The following is an 18,253-nucleotide window of genomic DNA, read 5'->3' as shown; positions in this document are numbered from 1 at the left end:
CACACACACACACACACGCACTCTTTCATGAGCAGAAGCATTTCTACATTATCTGGAAGAGAACCCCTCATTTTTTCTGTTTTGGGTCATACATGGAGGAGCATGGGAATTGCTCCCGGCAGTGCTCAGGGCGATCATGCAGTAGCAGGGGCTGGACCTGTGGTTCCTGGTGTTCGAAACCTGTGTGAAGCCCTTTGAGCTCCCCCGAATCCCAGAAGTTATTTCATCTGTTAGAAATGGAGAATATTTTATTTCCCTTTTCTCTTGATTTCTGAACATGTAAGGCAGCCGCTGTTATCTGTATGGTCTATGCACAAATGAACGATTTGGGGTACAGAGCATCCCCCTCACTGGTTCTCTCAGGCATGTGACCTGCCAGGGGCCGAACACAGCTGCCTTTCCCGGGCTTAGCAAGGCCCACTCTGCCTCTCTGGGAACCAGATGCCAGAAGCCTCTGGCTGGCTACAGACTCCCCTGGGTCTGTCCGGGCCCCCCAGGGTTAAGCCCTGGCTCCCCAGAAAGGTGGCACGCAGACGATCAGAGTGCTAAAGCCCCTCAGGACACTCAGACGCACAGACCCCTCAGCTGGAGTGGGCAGTAGCACTGGGGCCCCCATGACCCTTCCCCCTTCTTGACACATCCTGGGTGGGGCTGAGTCCCGGGAACCCCTGCCCCCCTCACAGTGGCGGCGGCTGACCCCGACCCCGAAGGTCAGCCAGCCCCAGTCCTCCCGGCAGCCGGCATGGAAAACATGGGACAGGTCAGAGGCGAGAGAGGACGGAGGCTTTTTAAGGTCATTCTTTTAATTACCACTAAAATAATTGGCACTCTGACTCCCCGGCACCCCTCCCCCGTCGGGGCAGCGCAGCCACCGGTGTGGGGGATAATTAAAAGCTCCGTCTATCAGGAGCACAATAAAGAGGCCAGGGACGGGCAGACTGCAGCCCTGCTGCATGTTCATGCATTTATGATGATCAATAAGCCCTCGCCTGAGCTGCGTCCTCTGCTCTGGGCGTCTGCGTGAGTGACAGCGTGGGTGCACACATGCCGCGCTTAGCAGGGGTGCAGACGACGAAAAGGGCCCAGGTCCTGCCAGGCTCCCTGTGGCCTCCTTCCTTCATCTCGCTGCTGAGGGTGCAAGTTCGTGGGAACCGGGCAGCCACTGCCCCCACTGGTCACACATGCCCCTTTTCCTCTGGGCAGCTGCGGGAACTTGTCGGGATGTGCATCCACCCGGACCCTGCGCAGAGGCCTGACATCAGCTACGTGCACCAGGTGGCCCGGCAGATGCACGGCAGGGCAGCAAGCACCTGAGCCCCGAACGCCTGTGCTGCCCTCCCTCCCTCCTCTCTTGGACCCCGGGAGCCCAGACAACTCAGACACGAGGGTGCACTCCCGGGAGTGGGGGGTCGGGGGGTGGGGTATGGGGGAGCTGTGTGCAGGGCAGCTGTGGGTGGGGGCACGGGGAGGGGGGATAGATTTCAAAGTTCTTTCTTTAAACCCTTGTGGGCTATCTCTGCGGGGTTGCCGGGCGCGCCCCTTGGGTCTGAACTGTAATGTGAACCTTCTCAAATCATTCCTTCAGTGTCCTGTCCTGGGTTCTAGGGAGCCTGGGACAGGGGTGACCCTTTCAGCTCCCTAGCTGTGGCCCTGCCTTTCCTCGGATAAAGGGGAGCCGGGCCATGTCGCCACCGTGTCAGTGTTAGGTGCTCTCCTCTCCTGGGGGAAGGCGGGAAACTGAGGGCCCAGCCCTCGCCCGTTTTCTGCAGATTCCAGTTCAGCACCTCCCTAGAGCATCCTTGGGCAAGTTTTCTTGTTCTGTTTTGGGTTTTGTTTTTTGTTGTTTTTTTTTATTTTTGCCTCTCTGAGCCTTAGTCTCCCTCCGCTGTAAAACGGGCCTTGTGACTGCTGACTTTGGTGGCTCACAGCATCTGAAAGAAAATGGCGAAGACACCACATATGGTGGAAGAGCCCCAAGTGGCACCACTCAGCCCGCACAACACCCAAGTGCCTGGACCACGTAAACCAAGAATTAACGTACAACTGTCGTCTGTGTAGGAAACCAGAAATGTGTCCATTGCTCTCTCGGCCCCAAATAGGATTAACTGTGAAGACTAACTTATAAATGTGAACTTAAGGAAACTCGAGCTTTGAAGGAATCGTTTTCATACTCATGTTAATCCTCCAATGGTCTAAGTTGTCGTCCTCTGACTTGGTGAGAGGTCAGTCCCCTGGCCAGTGCCCGGGATGGTCCCGGGGGTCGGAGCTGGGGGCCAGGCCCTGCTCTGTCTCTGTGTGTGACTCTGTTCTACTGTAACTGTCGGGCCGAGAGAGTGTCTTCAAATGCAGCCCTTGCTTTGTATTCGTCCTCCATGTCTGAAATAAAATGCGGCAAGAGAGTGTCTTCTGTGGATGCGTGTGTCTCACGAATCATTTTAAAACAACCTCACATGGAAAACACAATTTCTTAGTGACTTTAAAAACTCCTTTTCCCCATCCCAGATATTCCGAACACTCCCAGAATTTTTTCAAGAGCCCCAGATAATTCTGCCATGATCCTCAGCCAGGTTGCCGCCCTCTCCCCCCACCTTCCTTCTGGCACCGTGGACAGGGAAGTGGATCTTCAAGGTGGGTCACAATGGGCACCGGGTCTCTGTCCCATATCCCCCAGTCAGCAGATAAGTCGGGGTGCCTAGTCAAGCCCCATCTCTAGGCCAGCATTCACCACCGCAAGCTGTTTTGATCCCGGGGAGATGCGGCGGGTACTCTGCTCAAAGTGTTCAGAGCGCCACCCAGGGGTCTCCACGTTCAGCACAGGGAGCACACCCCTGCCACTACCGTCACCCAGAAGCCTCGACCCTGAACCAGCCCTAGGTGTCCACAAAGGGCTCAGAACCTTTATGGCAAACAGCAGGCCCTGGGCATTCCTTTCGGAGAGTGTGGGCAGAGCGGGGTTTATCTAGGTTAGGCGGCTGCCCCCTACCTGTCTGGTCTGGGTAGGTATAAGGTGCATACTCTGAAACCCAAGCTTGGAGAAGCACCTAGGGATCAAGGGTGACAACATCCACACCCAGGGATCAAAGGTGAACACACAGACACACACACACCACCATGGGCATACACAGTCACACCCAGAGCTCCACACGCACCCTCTTCCTAGCAGAGTCACGTGCTCATGCACCCCACTGAGCACATTTGGAGGGCTGCCGCATCCGGCACTCACAGCACCCAGACTCAGTACTCCTCTTGCTCTTCGAACTTTTATTAAATGTTGTTCAGCAAGCTTCAGCCAAAGGAACATCTTACACGGAAGCCCCGATGCCCCCGTCCCCGTGTCACCACCCCAGCCTGTTCAGGAAGTGTCCATGGTTTGAACTGTCTCTTCCACCACCTCAATCTCCAGAGGAGCGACTTTCTCGGTGAGGACAGCAGTGGTCCCTTTCTCACACCTGTATCGGCCAAACCTAGAGTGACAGAAGCACAGAATTAGGGTAACGGACGCAGGCCCACATGTTGGGGCAAGGCGGTGAGCCTGCTGGAACCCTGGAGCCAACTGTTCCCAGCTCCCAGTCTCAGCTCTCCAGGCCAGAGGCCACGCGTGGCCGGGGGCATGGGGCTGTTGACGCTGGTCCTGCCCTCACCTCCACCCTGCAACACTTTCAGGCACAGGCACAGTGAAGCCTTGCATTTAGCTGCCACCACCTCTCTTAGCAGCAGGGAACACGACTTAACCACCGCCGCAGACACCTGAACATGCTTCAAGGAGCCACTGCTCCATGTAGCACGGAGCCAACCCGGGTTCAATCCTCAGCACCCCAAATGACCCCCGAGCCCACTAAGGGTGATCACTAAGTGCAGAGCCATGAAGAGCCCTGGGCACAGTTGCAAGTAACCCAAACAGCAATCCCTCTTCCCCCCACACACATTAAAAAAACACAAAGCAGAAAGAATAAGAATGACCCACAGCAGGCTCTGGGGGCTGTCATCAGACCCTCTGAAGGCTCAGGAGAGGAGAGAGGATCTCCAGCGGTGACCCCAACCCTGGGCAGCAGCAACACCCCCACCCAAACAGTCTGCCCACAGGGTTTCTGTCCACCCATCCCCACTCACAGGGGGAGTGGGGCCGCAGGCACCTCCAGCGCCCCCTTCCCAATGGGACAGGTACATGCTCAAAGAGGGAGAAACCTATAGAGCTCAGGACGTGCGAGCCATTCGGGTGCCTGGCTCTCCGAAGAACTCCCAAATGGCATCAGGAGTCGCCCAGTCTAGTGCCATCGTTCACAGGCAGAGAAGGACCTGCCATAGCCACCCCTCTGGCCAGCAGCAGCCCCAGGAGTCCACAATGCGGAGCCCCACGCAGCTCAGACCACCGGGGCTCCAAGCCCTCGCTCTCCCTGTCAAGCACGGCAGGGCTGGAATTTGCATGGGTGTGGTCAAGTGGAAGCAGCATTTCCAAAGGGACCCCCTGCCCTGGCCCTGCAGACCCCGCAGCCAGCACGCAGCCTGCAGGAAGGAGCCACTGGTCACGCCAGCAGCATGGAGGCGCACCTGCTCATGCAGCCCCTGGGCCAAGTCCACGCGCATCTCTCCGGGCTGCTCCAGAGGCCCCGTCAGGATCCAGTAAAGACTGAGCAGTGGGCCAGCCACGCCGGAAGCACTCCCGCCCTCACAACATACCACAGCTGTCAGGGGCACTTCGAAAGCAGAGACAGGACCGGGGTTCCAGCTCGGGTGCCAATGCTGGCCGCGGGCTCACTCCTGAACCCCATCGCACCGGGCCTGTCCGCTCCCCAGGAAAGATACTTCAGCCACCTCATCCCACAGTCGTGAGACAAACTCTTGTGCCAAGGCGAGAGCCAGCTCAGAGACCGCGGCCTAGCCAACAGGGTGAAGAATGAAGGAAACCAGGGCTCACCTGGTCCCCTTCTTGTTGGGCACGGAGTAGGGGCGCAGGAAGTCCAGCTTGCTCTTGCTGATGACGCAGAGGTCGATGTTGCTCCCTGAGCCCAGGTCGTTGAAGATGCCAGCTGAGATGGCCTCACTCACCAGCTTCTTGGCTTCCTCCTCCTGCAAGAGAAGAGTCACAGCACCATCAGGGTGGGCCCAGGGGCCTGCTTGGATGCCCACGAAGTGCCTTCCCATGGCAGCAGCCAAAGCGCCTGAGGTGGCCATGGCTCTCTGTGCTGTTCAGGGTCCTAAGGCCTCCAAGCCAGCTCCAGTGGCCCAAAGCTCCCCCCACTCCCCCCTCTTAACACAGTCACCCCACCTCTGAGGATGAGGGGCTGACAGCAATCTCTCCCCTAAGCCACTGTCAGGTGGAAGGGCTTTGATGAGAATGGGGCAGGCCAAACCACCCTCAGCCCAAACCACGCCCTCAGGAGCACTGAGCCCCGGCCAGGCAACAGGCAGGCGTGTGTCAGCTCTGACGGCAGAACCTGTGGCATGATCAAGATGGTCCCAGGGAACCATGAACCCCACCATACAAGCCCACTTCTGGGCAAATGCTGGCCCTCGGGTTGGGGGAGCAGCACGAACCTGTGTGGTCACGGGAGTGACGTGCTGCGGTCACATACTGTACCCCCTGAACTGCAGTCCCCTGGGCAACCAGACTGAGCCCCCAAACCGCAAATCTGAGCCCCCAGCTGATCCAGGCCAAAGGCAGCCCCTCTTTTCTCTGCCAAGATGCTGAGGCCTCTGGCCTGAAGGCGCAGAGCCAGGCTGCAGGGACCCGGGAAGACCCACACGCCACTACTTACACGCCCTCCTGCATCCCAGATGGGGAGCACAGCCCCCACAGGAGGGGCTCAGCAGGCGCAGAGCTGCTGCACTCAAGAGCACACACCAGCAACACCCGGGGAAGCCCCGTCTGACCGGCATTTCGGGGGCTGAGGGGGCAAGGCTGCTGCCGCCAGCCGCAGCTCAGAGGCTGCGCAGAAGGTGGATTCCAGTGACACGATCGCCCTCTACAGACCCAGCGGAGAGAAGGCTCACCGGGAGCAGGCCCCTCAGCGGGCAGCAGCCTGAGTGCCACCTCTGGACGCCAGCCAGCGGAGTCCTGCCACAGGACACACCCACACTGGGCCTGCAGTCAGGGAGCCGCCCTCCCAAGCCTGGGGAGCCAAATGCCTCGCCAGAACCCAGAGAATGTGCTGAGGGCCTTTCTGGTTGGGGTCAGGGGGTGGTGTAATTGCCACCCTGCTCACTCCCATGTGCATTTCCCTCTCAATCCTCATGGGGCTGTGTGCCTGTGTGTGCCTGTGTGTCTCACTCCCCATGTACACGTGTCTCCCGTGTGTGCATTTCCTTGCTCACTACCCGTGTGTGTGTGTGTGTGTGTGTGTGTGTGTGTGTGTGTGTCTCCCTGCTCTATCCCCGTGAGTGCATATATGTGTCTCCCTGCTCACTCCCCATGTGGACATGTCTCCGTGTGTGCGTGCGTGTGTGCGTGCGTATCTCCCTGTTCTATCCCCATGGGTGTGTATGTGCGTCTCCCTGCTTACTTCCCACGTGCATGTGTGTCTCCCTGCTCACTCCTATGTGTGCGTGTGTGCATCCCCTACTCACTCCCCATGGGTGTACATGTGTTTGTGTACCTGCTCATTCCCCATATATGTAATGTGTCTGGGTATGTATACCATCCTGCTCAACATGTGTGTATACACATTTGTACATGTGTGTGTGCACATCAACCCTGCTCATTCCCAGCTGCTTGCACCTCCTCCTCTCTCTTCTCCACTGGCTTCCGGTTCTCCACTACTTCCTCAGGTAGTCATCAACGCTGCTGGTGCCCAGCGCCAGCCTCTGGTACCAAGTGGGTGTCATCACTGAGCGCCAAGGATTTAATCACCCATATTCTACCTGGGCAGAGCATAGTATACATGCGCGACTTGGCAGGCAGGCCTGATGCCAAGCAGCAGGGCGGGCACACAGCGCGAGAGGCTTGACCATGCTGGAATGACAGGACCCTGCGTCCACAAGGCAGACTTTCTGTAATGCACTGTGTGGACTTATAAAATTTAAAAATATTCAAATCTTCAAATATATTATGAATAACTTGACTTACTTTTTGTCTGTCCTGTGTGCTATTATTTAAGGCTTTTGACATCTGAAACAACAGCTTTTAAATCATCTTCCTGGGCTAGAGAGATAGTACAGGGTCGGGTGCTTGCCCTGCATCCAGCTAACACCAGGTTCCATTCTCTACACCAAGCACTGTCAAGAGCAGTGAAGCCCCAAACAAAGAAAAGTAAGTTTGTTTCCTCCCTCACAGTGAGACTTTTGCACCCTCCGTCCCCATCCCTCTTACAAAGCACTGAGGCGATGGGAACGTGGGCACAGCCTTCACTGAGCACTTACTCTAATGGGCCAAGAAGGCGTTCTGATGGTGGTCACTGTCTTAAAACCGGGTCTCCTGGGACCAGAAAGACCGTACAATGGCTAAGGCGCTGGCCTGCACATGGCTGACCCTGGTGTGGATCCTGACACTGCACATGGTCCCCCGAGCCCCGCCAGGAGGAAGCCCTGAGCACAGTGGAGAGTGACCCCAAATCCAAAATACGTAACTTCAAAAAATAAATTTTAAATAAAATCAACAGGGGTCTCATACAGTGCTGGGGCAGGGGGGCAGGGCTACTCTGATGCTCAGGGGTCTGAGCTCTGCCACCTGCTGCAACCCCCTTGACTGCCCACCCCTCGTTTCCCTGGGCTTCACACCACCCCCAAAGCTGTGCAGTCAGAAACCAGAGCCAAGAGCCTAGACTCACCTAGACAGCCAGAGGCTACTGAGACTGGTCCTGCATGCACAGCCCCACACGGGCCCACCACTAGTCATGAGGCTGGACACCTCCATGAGTTGAGGACAGTGGACAGCAGTCACCAGAATTCAAGGTGACCAAAGAATGGCCAGGCCTGGGCATGTTTAAGATGGATGGATGCTAGCTGACTCCTCTGAAGGTCACTCCTGAAACTGCCCACGAGTCATCAGCTAACATTTCCACCTTGTGGTCACACAGCCGCCACCCCTCTAGTCAGACCCTCCCAGAGTGAACTGGGAGAAAATGCAGGCTCTACAGTCTACACCTTCAACAGCTATCTGCAGTCAGCAGAGGCGATCTGGCCCTTCACTGTGGGATTTCCACCGCCAGAACTCTAGTCACATCTGCAAATGTGCGCCTGGGCATATTCCCACTCTTTACAGAGGAATTTCCCAATTAAACAACTCATCCTCAACGCACACTACCAAACGTTTAGGAAAACTATGGGGAAAGCCCCTACGCTAAAGCATGCAGCAAGGAGTGGGAAGCATCTTTATACGGTCCTGGCCCACATCCCCTTCTGGAAGATGAAGCATTTAAAGCAGCATCTGCCTGGGGACAGCTGCAAGCCAAGGGGGCTCTGGCAAGGGTCCTGCAGAGCTGTGCCCCCAGCTGGCCAGACCCAGGTGCGCCGTTCCCCCACTAGAGGGGCCGATGACCCCCCACCCCCCAAACCAGCTGCTCGAGGATTTACACAGCCAGTCTCAAGGGAACCAGGATCCACGCGGAGCCGGGCTCACACATGCATCCTGGAGGGCAGAGAAGGGGCCCTCGAGGGCACCAGGGTGCCAGGGAACGACTAAACGTTAGCTAGGGCTGGGAGGGACCAAGAGCAGATGGCAGGACTGATTCGGTTTGGGTCCCCCATTTCCTACTTCTGTGCAACCTCAGACAGACACTTCACCTCTCTGAATCCACACTCTTCCTGGCTCACACCAGGCTGACAAATGAAGATGGATCACAAGATTGTGGCAGGAATTAGAAATAAAATATGGAACGCCCCTTCTCTGGCATCTGACCCATGGCTCTTGCTTAATAAATGGGCACGTGTTTAATAAAGCCAGCCAGAGGGCTCCCTGAGATGCACCCCCCGCTAGCAGTGACCGCCTGTCCCCCTCCCCAGGTCCACACGGTGTCAGGGAGAAGGCTGACCCCCCGAATAATTAAGCCAAGCCCAAAAAGCACACTCCCTAAAAGTTCAGAGAATAGAAAAGGAGCACTCCCTGCTTTATGGCTACAAAGACCAAACTAACCGGGAGTCTCGGTCCCCGGGGCCCGCCCTGCTTCTTAAATGAGATTACAATAAGAGTGATGTACTGTGCCGCCAGGCGGCTGTGACAAGCAGCCCTTTATAGAGCTATCTGTTTGTCTCCATCACTGCATCGCCCAATATGTCCCTGGGCTCCAATGTGCAGCTCCATTTACCGCCACATGACAAATGGGCAGCACTTGTAAAAGGCACAAAGAGGTCCACGTCGGCCATGTAATGGTCACCACAGCTGTACCCGAGTGCTTGAGGGGACAAAACAGACCCCCAAGTTCATTAAACTGACCAGTAATGGATCTTTCAAAAAGTGCCTTAGGAATCGTACAGAAAAGGCTAAAATAAATAACTCAGCATGGAAGGCTAATCTGAAATGGTGTTTGATAAATTATTTATAACACAGGCGATTGTCTGCATTTAATATTGGAGCTACTAGTAGCATCTTTAAAAGATGATTTATGTGTTGTAATGCTATTAAACTTTATATTGGCCCACTGCTAGCTATAAAGTCTGCTGAGATTTAGAGAATGAGTTTTAAACTGTCACTGCAACATCATAGGAGATGGAGACTGTATTAAATCTTTACTTTAAACCTGTTATCTAGAGAGTTGCATTTTGTAGACACTCACAAACTGATAGATGACCTCGGCATCCGCTCTGGTGCAGGCCCAAAATAGTAACTGCCAAGAAAGTTTTCCGCATTATTCCTGTCTCTGGCTACAATCGAATTTCTCTTCTCACGTAAATGATTTTTAGATTGGGAATGTCACCGGAGCAAAATGTAGGTGGCCCCAGCCAATGGGCTCCCTGGCCATTTCAGCACCAAATTAATACTCTTTAAATAAACACTGCGCGCTTGGCGGCTCAGCCGGGCATGCAGAGAGCGCTTCATGCAGGCGGGGGCAGGAGACAGCACGCGTCTGAGGAGAGCGGGCGCACCGCTTTAGATGACAGCCTTGGAATGTGAAAGCGCACATCCGTGGCAGTCACCGGAAACAATCGAGCTGTAAGTAAAACATTCTAAAGAACCTAAGAAATAAGTCGCTTATTTACTAGAACATGTATTTCACTTTTTCTAACTGAGGTACTGACATTCGGGGGCAGACAAAAGGAAGAAACAGGAAGTACAGAAGTCTCCGCCTTTGTCCACCATCACACCCAGAGTCGGGGGACAGTGGCGGGGTGGCGAGAGAACTGGTGGGGGGCGGGGTGAGGGAAGAGACAGACAGAGAGAGAGAGAGAGAGAGAGAGAATATGCCAGGAAGCCTACAAAGGCCCTTTAGTTCCTAACAATTCTCCTTTACTACCAACTAAGGATCTGACTCAGTAAGAACAGGATCACTAAAAATTTATCTTGGAGATCTGCATTTCCTTTTGTTACTTGGATTTAAAAAAGTAGAGCCTGCTCCTGCCCAGCAATCAGCATCACACTGGTTTTGGCGAGGTGATGCCCTACTCTAGGTGGGACGAGGATCTGGCCTCTGGACAGAGGACCCCAGTCATGCCCTCTCCCCACTCTGCTCCCCAAGGCTGGCACAGCGGTGGGCATGGGCCTCAGGAGAAAACAGGACATCACCTTTAAGTGCACTGTGGCTCAGCGAAAAGACAATCAATCATGAGACAGATCATGAGCTAGAGGAATGATACTAAAGGGGGGGGGCGGGATTCCAAAACTGCACCAGGCCCCAGTGGGGGGTCAGGGAGTAAGTACATTCCACGAGTGCCGAAAACTGAGGAGGAAGCATTCAAACAGTAAGTTTTTGGTGGCCTGTGACCACAGGGGTTCTGCAAGTCACTGAAGCGGCCTGAAGAAGCCATTCCTGGCTGATGGTTGAATAAAAGTCAAGCCCCAAAGCCTTTAAGAGAAGCACCCTACCCCACCTCTCCAAAAGCAACTTCCTGCACTGCCACCAGACATGAGGGCTACCCCAGGGGCAGCCAGGACGCAAGTTGGCAGGGTGTATCTGCTCTGTTTGTGCAGACACGGGAAGCATCAGGAACTTAGCGTGTCCCAAAGCGCTGACTGCTGTGAGGGGCCGCTTCTGTGCAAGTCTCTGCCAGTCCAGTCACTGCCAAGCTGGCCAGGTCCACAGCACTGCAAGGTGCCAAAGCCTGACCTTAACTCAAGACTCGGAGGGTGGTGCCCAATGAGGGCATCGGAGAACATCCCAGGACAAGCCTCAGAGAGCTGTGTCATGGCACAACATCATACCAGGAATCTCAGCGCCAAGGGTGCCCTCCACAAGGATGAGGGGGCAGCCTGTCTGTCCGAGAAACAGGAATGTCCCCACAGCAGGTTTCACAGAGAGCAATCAGCGAGTTCTCGGACAGAAGGCAAGGAGCAAGGCTGTGTGTAAGGCCGCCAGTGTGACCCCACCAGACCATCCCATAGCCTAAGCACGCTGCAGGGCCTCCCTGCCACTGCTAAATGGGCACCGGGGACGTCTGCCATGCTAGCGTTCGGCAGCACCAAACCAGAGTTTGCCCATCCCAACCCAGGAAACCCCCCCCCCCGGGGTGGGGGGGCCAACAGATCCCGCTGGACTCTGGGAGGACAAAGTAGAACCCCTGAGCTCCCGACGAGGATAGGATGGCACAGCACTTTCCAGGACGATGACAAACAATCCCATGGGTTGCAAACACAAGTCTAAGTCCATGGCGGAATCTATGGGATCAGGAAAAAAGGGAGCAGGGAGCGGGGCTGAGAGGAAGAGAAACACACTTGCTCCCCAATGCCACAGTGAAAACCGAGGTGCCCGGACAGGGCTAAGCTCTGGATGACGTTCCCTGGTCCTCCCTCTCCAACACCCTGTCCATTCCCAGGACATAGGAAGCCCCGTGTCCACACAGCACAGAAGGTGCCTGGGGTCCTCACCACAACGCTGGATGGTGCGACGTCTGTGCAGGCTCTTGTGCAGACTCCCTGGACAGTGCCACTGGCCCAGTCCCAGCAGGGCAGGCAGGAGGGAAGGAGAGCCAAGGCAGTACCAGCACCCTCGCTCCAGGAAGCTCACACACGACAGCACCCAGAGGGATGGGAGAGGAACGCAAACGACAGCACGGCCGGCCCATCGCTGGCACACAAGGGGACGGCAGTCTTGGGTGCAGGTGAGAAGACAGAGCCCAGTCCAGGGGCAAGAGTATGCGAGCAAGGTAGGTCTCCAGAGGGCTGACCCTGCGGCCACCTGGAGCAGCACGAGGGCGGGGCAATGGGGAGAAGCCGCACCTGTGGTGGGGCGTCCCAGCTGTGCCTTCAAACTCGAGACCCGGGCAGTGTGGGCAGTGCCACAGCTGGGCGAGAGGGCAGCAACCTCAACTGTCCACAGGAGAGACGGTGGACGGTAGCCAAAAGGACTGCGGAGCAGAGATGGGAGAGCGGGAGCAGCAGGCAAGGTGGCAGGTGAGGAACCTGCAGAGGTGCCCCCTGCACCACCAGGGTCAGACAGGAGCCCTGTGTCATGCTCAGCAGCTGGCAGAAAGCGATGACGAACTGAATCAGCTATTCCCACTGGAAAGGGACCGAGGGAGGCAGAGCCCATGAAGACTCCCAGGGTGCTCCGGGGAAGCGCCCTTGTCGGAAAGTCAGAAGAACGCGCCATTTCACTGGCCACAGAGGCCTCAGATCTGCCCGCCAGGTCTCCGAGAGACTGTCCCGTGAACGGGAAGGGCTGCATGTCAGCAACGCTCTGGGGGCTGGGCCACATGCAGCCAGATCAGGCTAGGAGGGAGGGGACAAGGACAGTGTCGCAGATGGTGGCCACCAAGCTGAGCAGAGCTGGTGTGGAGAGGGCCACACAGGAGCCCCACTCAGCAGCGCCGGAGGCCCTAGCACCAACTCTCCCAGACCTACCGAGGCAACGGCAATGGCTTTTGTTTCTTCCAACCCCCAGCTGAAAGCAAATCAATTATGAAAGTAGCCATTACACTGCAAATGAAATTCAAAATGATGCCATAAAACCCATTCACATGAGCGCCGCGGAGACGTCAGTGGCGGCCACAAGTGCACAACGCTACACATCCACACTTAGTACATGCCCCGGAAACTGTTCTCACAGTTACCACGTGCAGGCACTGTGCCAAATCCGTATGCCTCCCACCTACGGCTCAGAGAGGCAGAATACTAACCCGAAGACAATCAGCCAGCAGGAAGGCTCGAAAGTCAATCGGTTCGTCTGACTCCACTTCTTTTTCCACTCAAGTCAACAGAACTTCTGAACAATCAGACTCCTAAAACAGTAATACCTATCCATTCCTTTGACCTAAAAGATAAATCTGAAATAAGGTGCCTCTACCGTTCCATCATGTATGCCTTATTACTCTTGATGACATAAAGCATTCAAATATATTTCAGCTACTCAAAAATCTACTTTCACCAAGTCCACAACAAAAAGTCTATCAAAGTCAACACATCGGTAGCACATGCAAATGTTTGTTCTCCTAAAAGATAAAAATCTATAAAAATCTCTTCACAAACAGAGTAAGATGAATTGATTTTTAACTGCCATCATTGTTAATAAATAAAACTCCACTGGGGCCGAAACGATAGTACAGTGGGGAGTGCTCTTGCCTTGCACATGGCTGATGCAGGTTCAATCCCTGACATCCCATATGGTCCCCCAAGCACTGCCAGAAAATAATTATTGAGTGCAGAGTCAGGAGTAACCCCTGAGCATTGCTAGGTTTGCCCCTGAGAGAAGAAAACAAACTTCATTTAACTTAATTTTCCCAAAAGGCCATTTGTTGATTATAAATCTTAACTAAAACTAAGAAAAAAGTGCTCTTTAACTTTCTTTAAACTTTGGGGGCTAGAGGTAGTGGTAAGGCCAAGAGCACCAACTGTCCCAAGCCAGTCCAGAAACCAAACGGTCCTTGAAGTACTGACAGATGGTCATTTTATGAGTGAGTACTATATGCTAGATACTGGGGACCCAGGGCACAGCGGCAAAAATCAGTCTTAAATCCAGACTCTAAAGCTTTACCACCTCAGCTCAACTCTCCTCTCTTCATCTGTCCATCACCTCACGGCATCCACCTAAGTTAAAAGAAACTAATGTATTGCAAACTGACCAAAGTTACTGGATCCTTAAATTCATTTTTTGGTAAGTTCTGGGATCGTCACGGTTTGTATTCAATAAAACCACATTCCAAGACAATGTACGACTGTATCCTATGAACTGTGTGTTCACTGCACAAATATTTTCAAAACTCTACTACAGGGTAGAATTTGAAAACACCTATTTAGCACAATTCTCACCCCCTCCCCCCGCACAATTTCCAGGTTAGGGGAGAGTGGGATAAATTACCTCACCGAAATCCAGAAGTAACATTATCCATTTCGGTTAAAACTTTAACTATCTCACCTAGGTATGCTGCTGGGGGCTCATTACAGCAGGTAATCTCACATTCCACCACGCACAACACACTAAGTACCAGCATCTCCCAATTACACGGCAACATAAATCTCAAAGGACATTTGCAAAGTCTACACAGCTCCTGCACCCACTGCTGAAAGGCAACCACCTCTAATGGAACGTGGCAGCTTTCTAGACTAAATATTCACACGCAGGGACAGGGCTGCAAGGCTGGGCCTCAGCCCCCATGGAAGAGCTGGTGCTGATTAAAAGCCCATGCTGACTAGGAAATGGCCACCCAGACAACTCCAGGCACCGGCCAAGTTTCGCTGCCCTGTCTCCGCCTTCGCTCGGCTGTCCAAACGCGCAATCCCACAAGCAACAGCAGCCAGCAACCGAGTAGGGGCGCCACAGCAGGAGGGTCTCCCTTCCCCACCCTTCCTTCAAATCAGGAGACAAAATCTGCATCGTAAAAGCAAACACTCTGAGGCCATGTGGAGCCACCTGCCCCAATCTGCCAGCAACACATCATCCAACAGGAACTCTGAGCCAATCTGTTTCACTCTCAAACTTTCTACGGGCAACCTAGGGCAGCTGTTTCTGGGCCTGGCCAGCCCACTGGCTGTAAATGTCTCAAAGGACCATGCACCATAGCCAGGTACAAAAAGATCGACATAATCCGGGTGAATGAGACACGAGGCCGTCCTTCATCTCCCCCAGTGCCCACCAGCCCCAGCAGCACCTCTGAAAGGCCTGGTGAGGGCACAGAAGGAAACTTCGGTGCGTTTCCTTGCCCGCTGTCCGCTGCCCGTTGCCTCTGCCAGCTAAGCTGTACCTCCGAAGCACAGCAGCAGGGAACTAGCCAGGGGATATCTGTTCTTTACTTTCTTTCTGGGTAGGAGGCCGTACCTGGCAGTGCTCAGGGGTTACTGCACTCAGGAATCACTCCTGGCAGTGCTCAGGGATGAGATGCCGGGGACTGAACCCAGGTAGGGTGCTTGCTTGTGTGTTATCGCTCTGGCCCTGGGTTTATCTGCTCTCACCAGAATTATTTGGCTATTTTGGAGCAGTTTTTACTTCCATTTGAAATACCTCTTCTAAGCCGACTTCATTTGCGTGCTCTTCACTGAAGAACTGCCCGTCCCGTCCCTGTGGTGCTCAGGGCTTACTGCAGGGGGAACCATATGCAATGCTGGAGATCAAACCTGGGCCAGTCTCACAAAGCAAATGCTCTACCCACTGTACTATCCTGCCAAACTGTCCACCCCTTTAACTACTAGCGGTTCCACTTTCACAAGTCTCAGATACAGAAAATTTGCTGCCTCCCCCTCCTCCCTCCTTTTGAGTTGATTATAGACCTAAGAAAATGTGAGGCCCCGCTTTCTTCGGCTAGAAATGGAAGTGTCCTGCTTGTGTAAATTATAGGACCACCCTGGTGTCCCTGTGCACTCCAGATCAGAAGGTAAATACAGCATCGTCCCAGGAAAACTTCCCAGCAGAGAAGCAGACAACCAGCTCTTGGAAATGACAGTTCAGGCCCTTTCAGTGCCCCTCCCGGGCAGTTAGGGCCCCTTCAGGGTATCAATGCCCGTGTTAATCGTCTGTTAATCAGCTTGGGTTTAGGATCATTTGCATGTACCACACAAACATACAGGGAGAGGGACATTTAAATATTTAGCTCCAAATGTTATTTTAAACTTAATCTTTCCACGGAGCTATTTGATTAAAAAAAGAAAGTTTGCTAAAATCCTTAATCACACCTCAGTGTACGTGAAGGCTGTGGAGGCTTGGCTGCAATCTCCCCTCCCCCTTTCTGATGGGGCACACCACACAACTCTAATAAACCATGTTAATATTTCATACCGCTGTGAAATATGCTGGAGTATCAATTCAACATCTGCTGTCTTTAGGGTCCAGGAGTCCCGCAGAGACACTTTCAATTTGTAATTGAGTTCTATGCTGAATTAATCAGCAGTTTATCTTTTTTACTAAAATAACGTCTTCACCACTAACCCAGATTTACATTAACAATTTATGCCAAATTACCTGCCAAGGCAAAACTTATAAGATTCTAAGCCACCATCTAGTAACATTTACTCCTATATTTCATTTCTTACAGATCCCTAACCTGCACACAACAAAAGTGGGGATCCATTGTTCCAGAAGTGCCAAGGCCCCGGCACAGATGACCCCACGGCGGACAGTGAGGATCGTTCGGCCGCTCCGTCACTGTTCAATGAAGAGGCTATGATTCAATATTTGCACAAGACAGTCCTAACATGAAAAGCAACCAGTAAGTACCGCAAGAGCTTCCGTCTCTTTTCCAAGCGGACATTCCCAATCTGGGCTTCGCTTTGGTCGCAAGAACAAGGAGGCAACCCGAATAAAGGGAGCCTTTCCCAAGCCGTAAATCATGTGCCAGAGACCCAAGTCAAGCAAAGGAAATTCAATTTGCTAAGAGGTGGACAAAGGTGTCAATTTTCTCTTGGAGACCTTGAGACTGTTTTATTAGCAATAATACCTTCCTTTTCATTCCACCTGTCCCACTGATACCAAAACCAGTGTTAGCTGATTAAAAGTCTCTGGTCACAAAGAACTTACATACGGCTCGCTGGATCTCTGCTACAGGTGCAGCAAGCAATACACTGTGTGAAATATTTCTCCTATATGGTATACTTCCCCTACATTTCAGAGTGATAGGAAATATGTAAAGCAAAAACATTTCAAATGGAACACCTGCTCCAAAGAAATGCATCACAAATAATTACCTATCTACTACAGAGTAAAATCACCCCTTCCTTTCAATCCACTTTACTCTGAGCTGTTCAAGGAATTTCTATTCTGTTTGCTTGGGGGAGAGGGGGTGACGGGGGGTGGGGGGGAGTCCACACCATCCAGTGATGCTCAGGGATCACTGTGGCGGTGCTCAGGGGACCATATGGAATGCCAGAGATGAAACCCAGGTTGGCCAAGTGCAAATCAAGCCCCCTTCCCACTATACTATCATTCCAGCCGCTGTTGGAGGAATTTCTTCCATCTCACAGAACAGCCCCTTTCAATGCTATCTCTGGATCACCACACCAGTATGACGCTTTGCATTCAGCTGGTAGCCAGTGGTACCTGCTGATTCAAAGATACCTATTGATTATGTAAAATAATAAAATCCAGTGTCTGCATAGCAAGGCAAGTGTTTTTCACATAGCGAGGGAGGAGGTAGGGGAGCGGATTGCACAGAAATGCTACTGGCATTAACACCAACACAGAACTCAAAGTCAGAAACTACGCCAGTTTACCAACTGCAGTACTTTCATTACTCCTCAAGCTTCACACAAAGTTACTTCCCTGAGATTTATTAATTCTTGAATTCCAGAGGCCTGGGCCCATGAGGAACTCATTCCCAGCTCACCGCAGATTTTAGTAAGCTATTATCTTTCTTTTGGCATCCTCATTCTAAATCTCCTTTCATCCCCTTCCCAAAACATCCCAGTTGAACTTCAACTTTTATCAAAGGGAGGGAGAGTGGAAATGAAAACCTGTCACCACTATTAACTGGGGCTAGGAGAACAGAAAGGTAGCTACCGACTTGGTAAGAGGAACTGGACATTTAAGTACCGATTTCTAATGAGAGACAGTGATCACTCAGTAGGGCACAAAATTCAGTGACTGCACTGTCAGGTAAGAGCCCAAAGGAAGCCCCCTCCTGGCCCAGGCCAGCACACGAGGGAAATGTAAGCAAGGAAAGTCCCGGGAGCGACCTCAGCTCAGCAAGTCCCTCCACCTCTCCTCTGCCAGCACACAATGGGTTCAAACGATCCAGGAGAGCA

The 18,253-nt window shown here is 53.3% G+C and overlaps 2 protein-coding genes across 2 annotated transcripts in view; one reads left to right on the top strand and one right to left on the bottom strand.

The window, feature by feature from the left end:
* Positions 1 to 1,392, top strand: part of NEK6 (NIMA related kinase 6) — a 53,298-nt gene extending 51,906 nt beyond the window's left edge. Inside the window, exon 10 of the mRNA XM_056138663.1 lies at positions 1,204 to 1,392. Coding sequence (XP_055994638.1) covers positions 1,204 to 1,314 — 111 coding nt within the window. The 3' untranslated portion in view covers positions 1,315 to 1,392. The remainder of the gene's footprint in view (positions 1 to 1,203) is intronic.
* A 1,905-nt stretch (positions 1,393 to 3,297) lies between these two features.
* PSMB7 (proteasome 20S subunit beta 7) overlaps positions 3,298 to 18,253 on the bottom strand; it is a 59,049-nt gene continuing 44,093 nt past the window's right edge. The window contains exons 7-8 of the mRNA XM_056138660.1: positions 4,916 to 5,067; positions 3,298 to 3,464 (exon numbers count right to left, since the gene is read on the bottom strand). Coding sequence (XP_055994635.1) covers positions 3,353 to 3,464; positions 4,916 to 5,067 — 264 coding nt within the window. The 3' untranslated portion in view covers positions 3,298 to 3,352. The remainder of the gene's footprint in view (positions 3,465 to 4,915; positions 5,068 to 18,253) is intronic.

This window comes from Sorex fumeus, unplaced genomic scaffold (assembly GCF_029834395.1).
Source record: "Sorex fumeus unplaced genomic scaffold, SorFum_2.1 ptg000129l, whole genome shotgun sequence".
Lineage (NCBI taxonomy): Eukaryota > Metazoa > Chordata > Mammalia > Eulipotyphla > Soricidae > Sorex > Sorex fumeus.
The sequence above is the reverse complement of the archived record's forward strand: the minus strand, read 5'-3'. Positions and strand labels throughout refer to the sequence as shown.